Source organism: Denticeps clupeoides, chromosome 6, assembly GCF_900700375.1.
Source record: "Denticeps clupeoides chromosome 6, fDenClu1.1, whole genome shotgun sequence".
Classification (NCBI taxonomy): domain Eukaryota; kingdom Metazoa; phylum Chordata; class Actinopteri; order Clupeiformes; family Denticipitidae; genus Denticeps; species Denticeps clupeoides.
In genome coordinates, this window is record NC_041712.1 from 2,742,202 (window position 1) to 2,754,696 (window position 12,495).

The 12,495-nt window shown below is 40.7% G+C and overlaps 2 protein-coding genes across 4 annotated transcripts; one reads left to right on the forward strand and one right to left on the reverse strand.

The window, feature by feature from the left end:
* The first annotated feature begins 3,173 nt into the window (after positions 1–3,173).
* On the forward strand, positions 3,174–9,221 carry bud13 (BUD13 homolog). The gene is made up of 11 exons (XM_028982970.1): positions 3,174–3,318; positions 3,433–3,523; positions 3,647–3,737; positions 3,845–3,893; positions 4,034–4,539; positions 4,653–4,873; positions 7,048–7,147; positions 7,227–7,365; positions 7,492–7,682; positions 8,800–8,881; positions 9,079–9,221. The coding sequence occupies exons 1-11, from the start codon at positions 3,179–3,181 to the stop codon at positions 9,170–9,172; spliced, it is 1,704 nt and encodes a 567-aa protein (XP_028838803.1). The 5' UTR covers positions 3,174–3,178; the 3' UTR covers positions 9,173–9,221.
* LOC114792098 (uncharacterized) lies at positions 9,196–12,384 on the reverse strand. 3 transcript variants are annotated; one of them, XM_028982973.1, is made up of 7 exons: positions 12,289–12,370; positions 10,460–10,611; positions 10,244–10,375; positions 9,951–10,170; positions 9,720–9,843; positions 9,621–9,644; positions 9,196–9,422 (listed from the first exon to the last, which is right to left on the reverse strand). In XM_028982973.1, the coding sequence occupies exons 2-6, from the start codon at positions 10,590–10,592 to the stop codon at positions 9,627–9,629; spliced, it is 627 nt and encodes a 208-aa protein (XP_028838806.1). In that variant the 5' UTR covers positions 10,593–10,611; positions 12,289–12,370; the 3' UTR covers positions 9,196–9,422; positions 9,621–9,626. The 3 variants fall into 3 exon arrangements, with proteins under 3 accessions (XP_028838806.1, XP_028838808.1, XP_028838807.1); XM_028982975.1 differs by lacking the exon at positions 9,196–9,422 and having other exon boundaries at positions 9,493–9,644; positions 10,464–10,533; positions 12,289–12,384; XM_028982974.1 differs by lacking the exon at positions 9,196–9,422 and having other exon boundaries at positions 9,493–9,644; positions 10,464–10,611.
* Between the last annotated feature and the right edge of the window lie 111 nt (positions 12,385–12,495).

The window sequence follows — 12,495 nt, forward strand, 5'->3', positions numbered from 1 at the left end:
AAAACAAGTTGCAGAGTGAATTTCTCTTTTCCTCGTCTCTGTGTGGACGCCCTGGGAATCAGTGACACCCTGGGAAGGAGGAAGCCGGATGATTCCAACATGAAACCAGATTCGGAGTTGACATCAGCACCGACACAACTCGCCCTGTGGAACGCTGAACACGTGCAGCAGTCAAATTTCAAGACCACAGAGCAGCGCACTGCACAAAACCACTCGTAGGCCAAGCAAGCCTTACCAATTAATACGTTTCTAAGCAAAGCAAAGCGCATGCCACGTTTGTTCTGATAGCACCTTCGATACACGTCGGCTCTGCAGCGTGTCCATGACATATTAGCCCAACCTGACCTATAACCCCGAATGTGTCATACGTAACAACAATGGCAGATAACACGTTCGTGGCTGTGGTGCAGTAGATGTAGGACCTCATAAAGCAACTACAAGAAAAGCCAAGGCTGGAGAACAATGATGTGCTCTGGCAGTTTAACGCACGACGGAGGAGAACTAGAAGTAAGAAATAAGACCGCTGAGGGCCGTTTTCTGCATCTTCATGTCATGTTTTTATAGACCCGGAAACTTGTTTTAGAGAAAACAGTTCTCTTGTGGATGGGGCCTGAGTCATTCAGAATGTAGAAGACTCCACCATTAATCCAATAAGATAACATGTCCACAGTTCAAACTGAAAGGCTTCCCTGAAAAGAATTTGAATTTAAGACATTTAGGGGGTTATGTGAAACGATCCCCTTTTGTGTCACATTAGCTGTATATTCAGGTTTGGGAAATAAAAAAAATATCTGAATAAGTTTTTCATGTTGCATGTTTTTTTCACTCGTTACATTTCATTGTAGATCCACCCAAGTTAAACTTCTTATGTGATTCTTGTCATATGAATTTTTTTTTTTTACATTAGGACAATTAGTAATAATGAATTTCCTCATAACACTTGCTACCCTGGAAGGGGATTCCTCTCTTATATAACGCTGCTCTCACTGAAGAACTGAACCACTTTGCACACTTCGAGGTGGCTGGAAATAAAGGCAGCCACAGCACAAACATCAGTCTGAAGCAGCACGAGGTGGGGGGTGAACTGAGTGTGCTGACCAGCGGCCTGGAGCAGTCACTAGAATTTTCAGCGCGTCAATGTTCTAGTCCTCTGTTCCAGCATGTCGGCCAGAATCGTCCCACTGCCCAAAAAGACCACCAAAAGCAACCTCAACAACTATCGACCAGTCGCACTGACACTGGTTATAATGTGTCTATCGCCACCTTACACCCCACCTCTCACCCACGCTTGACCCCTACCAATTTGCATACAGAGCAAACAGATCGACTGAAGATGCCATCATCACAGCATTCCACACTAACATCTCCCACCTGGAACAGCAGGAGCTCTATGTTCGGCTGCTCTCTTCAGATGATGCCATCTGGCACACGATTCAGGGCTCTGAGGTCAAGAACAATGAAGTTTTTACAACCAGGCAATATCACTCATTAACTCAAACACATAACCTACTGTATCTGCTGTGCTGCTACTACGTTATATTATACTACAATGAATTATATACTAAATGAAATGCAGTGAAATGTATGTATTTTCCTTTTTTGCTCATTTACATTTACGGCATTTATCAGACGCCCTTATCCAGAGTGACTTACAATCAGTAGTTACAGGGACAGTCTTCCCCCTGGAGCAACTTAGGGTTAAGTGTCTTGCTCATGACACAATGGTAGTAAGTGGGATTTGAACCTGGGTCTTCTGGTTCATAGGCGAATGTTTTACCCATTAGGCTACTACCACCACTAATGATCATTTCATTTGAACATCATTTCATGTTCAAATGAAATTATGGCAAATTCCTGATGAGAAAATACCTACTGAGAAAATAAGCTTCTGCCTTCTGTAACTTTAAACGGATTTCATGAAAAAAGAAACACATTTCTGCACATAATATAAATAAAAATTCAAATAGTGCAAAACAAGATTCTTTTCATGCGTCGCCATTGTATTTCATCTCTGCTGGTCAGAGTTGATCTCACAACTGAGGCAGTCTGCCAAGGACAGAAGGCATGATGCCTCCAAAGATGCACGACACCAGACATGACAATGTGTCTAGAACCCAGTTAAGCTCTTGGTCTTTTTTGCTTAGGTGGTTGGTTAGTTTGCTGAAAAGCCAGAAACTAGCCAAGGAATGTCTGCTCTGTAAGATTGTTGGTGGAAAACTATCTAGCCTTTTCCTGTTTGGATAGCTTGGAGAGGTTAGGGGACACTTGGATGCACCTACCCCCATCCCTTAATAAAACTGCAGTTGGTGACTTACATATTCAGCATATGGTATTCAAATTTAGAGTGTAATTATTCAACAGCATACTTTACCATAAAATGCTTAGAATTGAATTTCCTTTGGTGCTTTGTAAAAAGTGTTTTCTTTTTTTCTGGCATTTTGTATACATTTACTACTCTGAAATGTATTTTAAATTTAAATTAAATTTATATTTTTTTGGCTACCCAGTGTTTCGGTAAAATCTTCCAATCACAGTGATTCTTTCTACTTCACGACCACTTCTTACCACTCCTCAGTCTGGGGGACACAAGGCCATGTCAAAACAAAATGAGTCTGCCATATATTCTGCATGGGATGCCTCTGGCAGTCGATTTTCTTTATCTTTCCTACATCAGCCCACATGTTAGAAGGTATAGGAACAGGGGAAAGGGGTTTTTGGAAGGCGTGCATGTCATTGCTCAATCTCATAAACTTTTATACACTTTAATTAAACTGAACTTTACTCATATGACATAATAAATCAGTTAGACAAGCCACATTCATTAAACACATATTCTACAGCACTGGTTGCCAAACCCTCCACCAGGTGGTAATAAACATAACATTCATTTTGAATGAAGCGTCCCTAGGTCATATATCAAGACGCTCGCACATACACTACCTTTTGGCATTACAACCATTTTAATATCTACATAGGATAAAATAACATAATGTAGGCAAGCATTAAAGGGATGAAAACGAGGGTCCATATTCAAAGAAATGGTAGTTTTCTATGACCAGTATAAACCACCCATTGATGAACGTACAATAAAAATTTGGACGATTTCGACATGACGTTGCTGGTTCTGTTTGTTCTCCTACAGCTACCGTCAAGTGACGTCATACGGCATTGCGGGAAAATGGCTGCCTCCATAAGCGATAGCAAAGGCACATCTCTCTCTAAAGCAGACTATTTGAAACGTTATTTGTCAGGAGATGGAGATACTAGCAGAAAAGAAAAGAAGACTAAGAAGAAACGCATTAAAACCAGTGGAAAAGGGTATGTGTGGGTGCAATAAGAAGCCATGTTTCGTTATGACGCGGTTTCATCGCAGTTCCGTGCCCGTGTCGATTTGACGCACCTAATGCATTTTATATTTGCAATTTAATCAAGGATGAAAATTGTGGATGACGATGTAGATTGGAAGCAGCTAGTGTCAAAGACTGAAGAGATAGAAAATGAAGAGGACGACGAAGCTCCCGTGGTAGGTTGAGACGACTTTTGGTTCGCTTCAGTCTATTTTAACGATGTCCGAGCTATATAGGGTCAAGTTTTTGGATCTCACTTTAGTATAAAGCGACCGTGTGTGTTTTCTGTCTTTTCCTAGGTTGCAGAGTTTGTAGATGAACGTCCGGAAGAAGTAAAGCAGCTGGAGGCATTTAGGACCAGCAACAAATGGAAGGCAATGGGAAGTGGAGGTAATATGACCGCTTCTATGCAGTCTATGACAAGAATCTATGACCAGATTCTTACATTTATCAGTTGGGAATTTAAAATGTTATGCATTGCAAAATATTTTGTATAGACTCAACTGATCTGCCCTTGGGAGCCCAAGACACTGATGTTTCAGCAAGGTGACTTTTTGTTTTTTTTTATTCATGATAATGTGACAATATTCATATATTTACTGTGGTAAAAAATAGTTTTTTGGAATTTTTTGAAAATGACAAATTACATTGGTAACTATGATTTAACATAATCTCTTGTCTCATAGGAAAGGTCGCCATGACTCTCCTGATCTCTCACCTCGAAGAAAAACTCGCCATGACTCTCCTGATCTCTCGCCTCGGAGAAAAGCTCGCCATGACTCTCCCGATCTCTCGCCTCGGAGAAAAGCTCGCCATGACTCTCCCGATCTCTCGCCTCGGAGAAAAGCTCGCCATGACTCTCCCGATCTCTCGCCTCGGAGAAAAGCTCGCCATGACTCTCCCGATCTCTCGCCTCGGAGAAAAGCTCGCCATGACTCTCCCGATCTCTCGCCTCGGAGAAAAGCTCGCCATGACTCTCCCGATCTCTCGCCTCGGAGAAAAGCTCGCCATGACTCTCCCGATCTCTCGCCTCGGAGAAAAGCTCGCCATGACTCTCCCGATCTCTCGCCTCGGAGAAAAGCTCGCCTTGACTCTCCCGAACTCTTACCACCAAGACAGCAGTCACGTGCGCACAGACATTCACCACATTTACAAAGATCCCCATGCAATCATTCAAAAAGACATGATAAAGGTAAAAAAATGTTATTTGTTTAAGCATTTAAAAAAGTTTTCATTTATTTGTCTGTAGTTAACTATCATTATTTTGAAAAGTATCATCATAAATTAGAATGTGTTTTGTCATAGGCCCAAAGAGAAGTGCCATCAAAGGCAAAGACCTAATTTTGCATGGAAGAGCTGTACAGACCAGACAAAATTCTGACTCCGATAAGTCACCCCCTCAGAAGCGGAAACAATATGGAGATAGGTCTGATTCTGACCTATCTCCTCCTAGGCGACAACCTACAGGAGGCTCTGACTCTGACCTGTCTCCACCTCGCAGGACCCGTTCTCCTGCTTCTCAGTCAGTAAGTCCTGAATGTTTTGATATATTACTTTTTAAATTTGAACTGACCACAATGGACCAGGTTGTCCTCAGAAAATTATAGAATTTAGAGTGGAACGATTTTAAATGAATCGGAAAAACAACTCTTGAAAGAACATATGTAATGACCACTTACAGTAAAAATAAATAAATAAATAAAACAAAAATCTGAAACAGAAAAGAAGCAAACTAGTGTGAGCCAGTCACTCCTGCAAACAAATCAGCTGATTCAAAGTGGCGTTTTTATTAATATTGTTTCAGATTATTATGCAAGTGGGGACAACTTTTTTTGTATTCCAGGTCTCCACAATGTTTATATTTGATGTTGTGGTCAAACGTGAAGCACTTTTATTTTACAATTGAAAAAACGTGTAATATTGTGAAATAGGTCTTTGTATGAAATGCAAAGATTAGTTACATTTAAATGGTTTACAAAAGCAAGCAGTAAATGCACTTTGTTGAACTGTGATTAAAGTTTTTTTTGGTCATATTCCAGATTCTTTTTTCTCTATGTTGAACTATGTTCAATCACATAGTTTTTAGGTGAATAAATAAGTTTATAATGGAAAACACTCAGAAGAATTTAAATGGAAAAAATGGAATTTAAGAAAAAATAATTTGATATGTCCCTAGATAGGGGCATCTGATAAATGCCAAAGTAAACATCCATAAACATCCTACTAAACTGTATGTAGCTGAAATGACAATTCTTCTCCATTGTTTCCACCCTGCCTGCTTTCATTTCTTTCCTCTCTAGAGCCGTGTTTCCCAACCCTGGATCGTCTGCTAAAACATTTTCACTCCAACACTACCTTAATTGTGCTTTGTTGTTTCCTATTGGTTTAATAATGAGTGTTGGAAGAGTGAAGTCATGTGGGATGGAACGAAGACTTTTACTCTCTCATACCTTATTAGGCATAACTGTATCCTCCTGTGTTTACTACAGCTTTACACATATGGAATCAGATTTGTGCTAGTTTTGAAACAAAACTTGAAAATACAACATTGAAATTTGCCAACATGCTGCTCGTTTTTATAGTTTCACCGCTGGCTTTTCAGTCGCTCCGCCCGTTTAACGTTTAAGCTGCCTGAGGATTCGGTTTGACTTCTGGCACAGTTCTCTCATGTGGGCGGGGCCAGCAGGTATATGAGTGACAACTCCGTCCCTCGGAACTACTGATGGGGAGTTCGGCTCTTGTGGTATCCGTAGCCTCATATTTTAGCCTTGTTTGTCAAATATTTATGCTTTATGTGTCGATAAATCATGTTTGACAAGTAAGGCAAAAATTTGAGGCTCTCTGAAAAGAGGCAAACTTCCCATCACAACTCTGTCACTGCACGATGCGCATGCACAGCAGTATTTGCGATCATATATGGAGCGAGATTTGTGCGCTCGGTCAATGGCTTGATAAGCCAATTGTAAGTATTGATTAAATACGCGGATTAGGATGTGATCCAACTATGATGGCAAATAGCTGATGCTGCTCTGCATGATCTTGAAGCCCACATATCTCGCAGCGATAGTTCCGGGGAATGGAGCTGTTACTCAAATACCTGGGGCAGTGGTGGCCTAGCGTTTAAGGAAGCGGCCCCGTAATCAGAAGGTTGCCGATTTGATTCCCGATCCGCCAAGGTGCCACTGAGCAAAGCACCGTCCCCACACACTGCTCCCCGGGCGCCTGTCATGGCTGCCTACTGCTCACTCAGGGTGATGGGTTAAATGCAGAGGACACATTTCACCGTGTGCTGTGCTGCTCTGTATCACAAGTGACAATCACTTCACTTGCTGGCCAATGAGAGAATTGTGCCAAAAGTCCAACAGAATGCACAGGCAGCATAACTGTAACATGGGGCAGAGTGACTGAAAAGCCAGCAGTGATATTGATATTAGGAAAGTTTTTTTTCAAAGGTTTGGCAAAAATCTGATTTCATATACACTTTACTCTTAATTCCACCTTACAATATTCCTTAAGTCATTTACATTCACAGCATTTGGCATACGCTCTCATCCAGTCTCCTCCTTTTTCCTTTCTTATAGCTATGAATACTTTCTTTCACCAAGAGCCCATCCTGTGACATTGGGGCGGGGCACCAGCACAATGCACTCCCTAGTAACATCCTTCTCATTAATCCACCTTATTTCCCCATGCTCAACAGATGTTATCAGGTGGAGCTGCTGGTCTGGTGTCCGTTGAAACTCTGAGGAAAGAACAGGCAGAGACTCTAAGGAGGGAAAAACAGAACCAAGCGTTTGAAGGTATCATTCATAGAACCTGTAAATTCTGCAGATCTCTGATCTCCTCTTTCAATGAAAACTGATGAACTATTTATTTTAGAGAAGTTTTCCAATGTTGAGACCGTGTTCAGAGACAAGACGGGGAGAAGACGGAATATTGAATCAGAGCGTATAGAACAGAGCATAAAGGCTGCAAAGAAGACTGAGAAAGAGGAGAAATATGCCCAGTGGGGAAAAGGGTGAGTACTCTGTTCAGTGGATTAAATAAAGTCCTCGTCTCAGTTGAAGTGCTATAATAAGGAATTGGGAAAGAGCTGGATGAAGTGGCTTTTTATTACTTGGATGCTGCATCATTGTTTCACCAGGCTAGCCCAGGAGCAGATACAACAGCAGAACCTGGAGGATGCACTTAGGGAAGCCCAGAAGCCTCTTGCACGTCACATTGATGATGAAGACCTGGATCGAATGTTGAGGGAGCAGCAACGTGAAGGTGACCCGATGGCTGCACTTCTACACAAGAAGAAATTGAAGGATTCGAAGGTTAAAGGGATTAAAGGTGAGTTGATATCTGTGTTCCTGAATATGTGGCATCCTGCCAGCTTGACAGTGTGACATGTTTTGTGGAGGATGAAGTATGCCATCCATTTATTTGAGTTGGGTTTGAGCTTATTTTGAGTGGAGATACCCAAGGTAAATTATTACAGTAAAAGGGAGTCTTAGCTTTAAAGTTTCTTCTTTGTCCTACACATCTTCTGCCCATTCCCCCCTGCCTGCACTCTTCATACTGTGGCTGATCAAATGTATCCCCCTATAGTTACTGCAGCTCTACACATTGCCCTCATTCTAGAAAACCTGTACCAGATCACTACTCCATTCATCATGCATCCTCTGGTACTGCGTTGTAGTGGTGTTAAATTCACATGTAACTAAGTCCGGCTGCTCTTATACCCACGGCATACATATCCTGGGGTTTATACATTTATGCATCAGAGCTGAAGCTAAAAGGAACATTATTCTCAATTATTATCACAGAGAATACAGATATGATGACATGATGAAATTTTTTATTACATCTTTCCTTGGGACAACACTGAAGATATGACACTTTGGTACAATGTAGTCTACAGCTTGTATAACAGTGTAAATTTACTGTCCCCTCAAAATAACGAAATGCACAGACATTAATGTCTAAACCACTGACTGCAAAAGTGAGTACACCCCTGTGAAAAACTCACTTTTATATGATACTATAGATTTACAAATGCATTTAAAAGCAATGCATAATTTATTTCAGAAGCTCTGTAAAGAAATATAGTACTGAAATTAGTTAGTGATTATAAGTAATTATAAGTGAGATCAAAAGTCATGTGTAGTACATATGAACATGTTGGCACAATCTATACATTTTGCAATGGGTAAAAACCTGGGTGAATGAGTGGCATTTCACTAAATACACAGGGAACAAATGAAATTAATCTAATGTCCTGAATAGGAGACTGTTAATGATTTGTTAATGGATTGGAGTATTGTACAGTAGTGACCTAGAGTAATAATTTGAAGCGTATATTACATTCTGTAAATGTGGTATGAACAATCATAAGTCAGTTCTGACCCAGGCAGTGTTTTTGTCAGAGTGGTGAAATTGTGTGTGTGTCTAAATGTTGTGTATTTAGAGAGACCACGATACAAAGGACCACCCCCACCTCCAAACCGATTCAACCTCATGCCGGGATACCGCTGGGATGGTGTTGATCGGTATGTACCACTGTTTTCTTAACTGCGCGTTCCGCATTCACACATTTTTTTTATCCTCCTCCTGTCTCCTCATGTTTTTTTTTCCTCTGTTCTTCTGATTCATTTGGCAAGTGTGAATTTCTCACTTGTGGGACTAATAAAATGTCATCATCATAAAGGCATGTACTGATAAAGGCATGTGCTTCTTTTTCTTTGAGGTCCAATGGGTTTGAGCAGAAGCGTTACAGCAGACTGGCGGATAAGAAGGCTGTGCAAGAAATGGCATACAAGTGGAGTGTGGAGGACATGTAGCCCTGTACATTTTTTTTTTTTAATTTTTTTTTTTGGCTTTTGTTTTTTTTTTTTTTTTCTCTGTTAGGGGGAGTACTAAATGTCTTTTAATTACAGTCTCTAAGACTTTTAAAGAATGTAAATGTTAAGTTTTCCTTGAAATACACTTTCTCTTTTCATACATTTCATGCATTTTGTGATTTTTTGAATATTTATGATGTTTGTTTGAAATATCTGAATATCCTTTGGCAAATTGGTCCTCTCTGCATGTTACATTTACATTTACAGCATTTATCAGACGCCCTTATCCAGAGCGACTTACAATCAGTAGTTACAGGGACAGTCTCCCTGGAGCAATTTAGGGTTAAGTGTCTTGCTCAGGGACACAATGGTAGTAAGTGGGATTCGAACCCGGGTCTTCTGGATCATAGGCGAGTGTGTTACCCACTAGGCCACTACCACCCTTAGTGTTGCTTCATTCTCTCACTGGGATCTGGAGTGAAGGGCAAGTATTAGTAAAATCAATACACATTGCATGCTTTTCTAATGCTTTATAAGTCACGAATACCTTGGTCTTGCTGTTAACGCATAATTGTGCTCTCTTTGGATGTAGTGGTGCAGCCACGGGTCTGATGTATGTGGTCGAAGCCCACCTTGGGTATGTTTCCATTTGCACAGTTGTGTAGTTGCCACTGTATGACAAATGAGACCTCTCCATATTATATAGATGTGTGAGTACATGATTTTTTTTTTTTTTTTTTTAACTGGGTGTGGTCCCCACTCCAATGTCAAAACTTGCCTCAGTACTGGATTGATGACGAGGTTGTCCGGTTGTGGGAAAGCTGGTTCCCTTTTCCTCCACTGGATATTACCAATTGGGGCAAAATCCGTATGATACGATGTATGAAATTCCATTTCCAGCAAGGGCTTCTTCTGCTTGGACACCATGGCTGTTTGCCTCTGCAGGGGTGAAAGTGCTGGAAAGGCCTTGTTGTGGGCGGAAGTAAAGCTGTGTTCTCCTGTAAACACACCTTATACTGCATGCATGGCCACGTATATTTGAAAACTCTTTAAGTTGTAGAGCTAAACTACCTTCAGTGATCATGTTACCCTGAAGCTTCTTCTGTTTGATTTGTTTTGGTCTCTCTGACACAACTCTCAGTGTGAAAGTCCGCTGTGTTGTTGTCTCCAGTTTTTCCTTCTCGTCTGGACTGAGCAGCAGGCCTCAACCCAACAGAAATTTTTATAAAAAACACACTGCTAATGTAGAACTAGACTTTTGGAAGGATTGTATGTTTTTATACTCACCCACAATGCAAGGAAGCTCCCCAGCCTGAGGTACAGAGTGTGAGGCGTGTGTCCTCGGATGTCTTTTTATACATCTGGCATCAAATTTAAATGATTGTCTCAGCTGAGGTTTTCCAGAATCCTCCCAGTTCATAGTGTACAATACACAGGGGCTGTATAGTGAGTATGGTTTTGTATTTATAATTGAGCAAAAAATAAATTATGACATTTAATTTTTTTTTTTTTTAGCCATAAACTTTTGCACAATTTGTGACATTTTTCAAAGAATGTTAATACTCTATTGAATATTAATATTAAGATCATATTTAATCATTAAGCAGTCATGTGCTCCTGTGCTGTGCTATGGACACTGGCGGCCTTGCAGATAAGGAAGCGGATGTAATCAGAAAGTTGCCGGAATAAATCCTGAACCTCTAAGGTGCTGTCTCCACACACTGCTCCACAGGCGACTTTCATGGCTGCCCACTGCTCCCTAAGGTCATGGGTTAAATGTGCACCATGTGTGATGCTTGCTGTCATAAATGTCATAATGACAGTCACATCACTTTATATTAGACTTGGACCGGTCAAATTTCATTTGTCTTGTTTCATTGGCACCTGGCAGTGGAAGTAATAATTACAAAGAAATCTCTTTGCAGAAAATCACCCCCGAAACATTGTTTTCACCTCCATGTTTGACAGTGGTTATGTTGGTGGTGGAGTCATAGCGCATCCCTCCTCCTCGAAACATGGCAAGTTGACCACAACGCTTTCACCCAGTCCCCCTCTGAATCATTTAGTTCATTGGCAGACCTGTACATATGCTTTCTTGAGCAGGAGGCCCTTGAGGTTCTTACATTTGTGAATGTTGTCACCTTCTCACCCAGCTGCCTGGCGATGGTTTTTGTAGCCCATTCCAGCCTTGTGTAGGTCCACAATCTTGGCCCTGACATCCGTGGAAAGCTCTGTGGTCTTGGCCATGGTACAGAATCAGGGGGAGATTGATTGCTTCTATGGACGAGTGTAATGAGTAACAGGTAACGAGTTGAGAAACTCCCAATCTTGCTGATTGATAGGGGATATATTTTGTTAATGTTCTGTCTCTTACTTTTCAAATAAACCTGCCATTGAAATTAGAGATTTCTTTGTACAAAATCAAATAATTTATAAATAATTATTTCCTCCACTGTAAGGTAGCAAGTGAAAAAGTTGACTCATTGGAAAATATAAACTGGTCAAGTGTACTTATTTGTGCAAATTGTGATTGGATATCTCCAAAGCTGCAGTTTTTGTGGGATGCAGTCGTCCAAGCCTGCCAAAAGTGGTTCCAGGAATGTGAACTGGTGACAGACAAGATCACCATACCCTCGGTGAAGCATGTGGTGGCAGTATTATGCTTTTTTTCAACTGGAACTGAGACTAGTCAAGGTGGAGGGAATTATGAACAGTTCCAAATACCAGTCACCAACAGAAATTTCACCTTTCGTCCTGTCAAGTGAAAGTGACCGTTTTGGTATAACTCAGTCGGAGCCCAGAGCTAAATCAAATAGAAAATCTGCATAAGTGTTGCCCTGCCAATCTGACTGATTCTGAGCACTGATGTGCACTGATCAACCATCATTTATTGAATTGTATTTTCATTCTCCATCTTTATGCAAGGATCATCTTTGATGCATCAATGTCAGACTCCACGGAGGAAGTAAACAAAACACAGCTGCATTATTATCACACATTTTTTTTAAATCATAAAAAAGTATATTTATTTAAAAATGTTATTACATTGAAATGTAGCGTTTTGATGCCTCTTTTTTCAGATCTATAGTTGTTAATAATTAATTAAGAACACTTACCTCAGATATTTTCACAACGGATATGGAATTCTGTGTTTATAAGTGGAATAAAATGGTATGCAAGACTAGTGTGATCTTCAGTTTTGTTTGGTTACCATGGGTCCCATTCTTTTAGTTTGCGGGGAGGTGGAGTCTCTCTGAAGAACATTTGAACAATGAGACAACTGCCTTTCTACTGTGTACCCCCATGTAACCCCACATATTAAG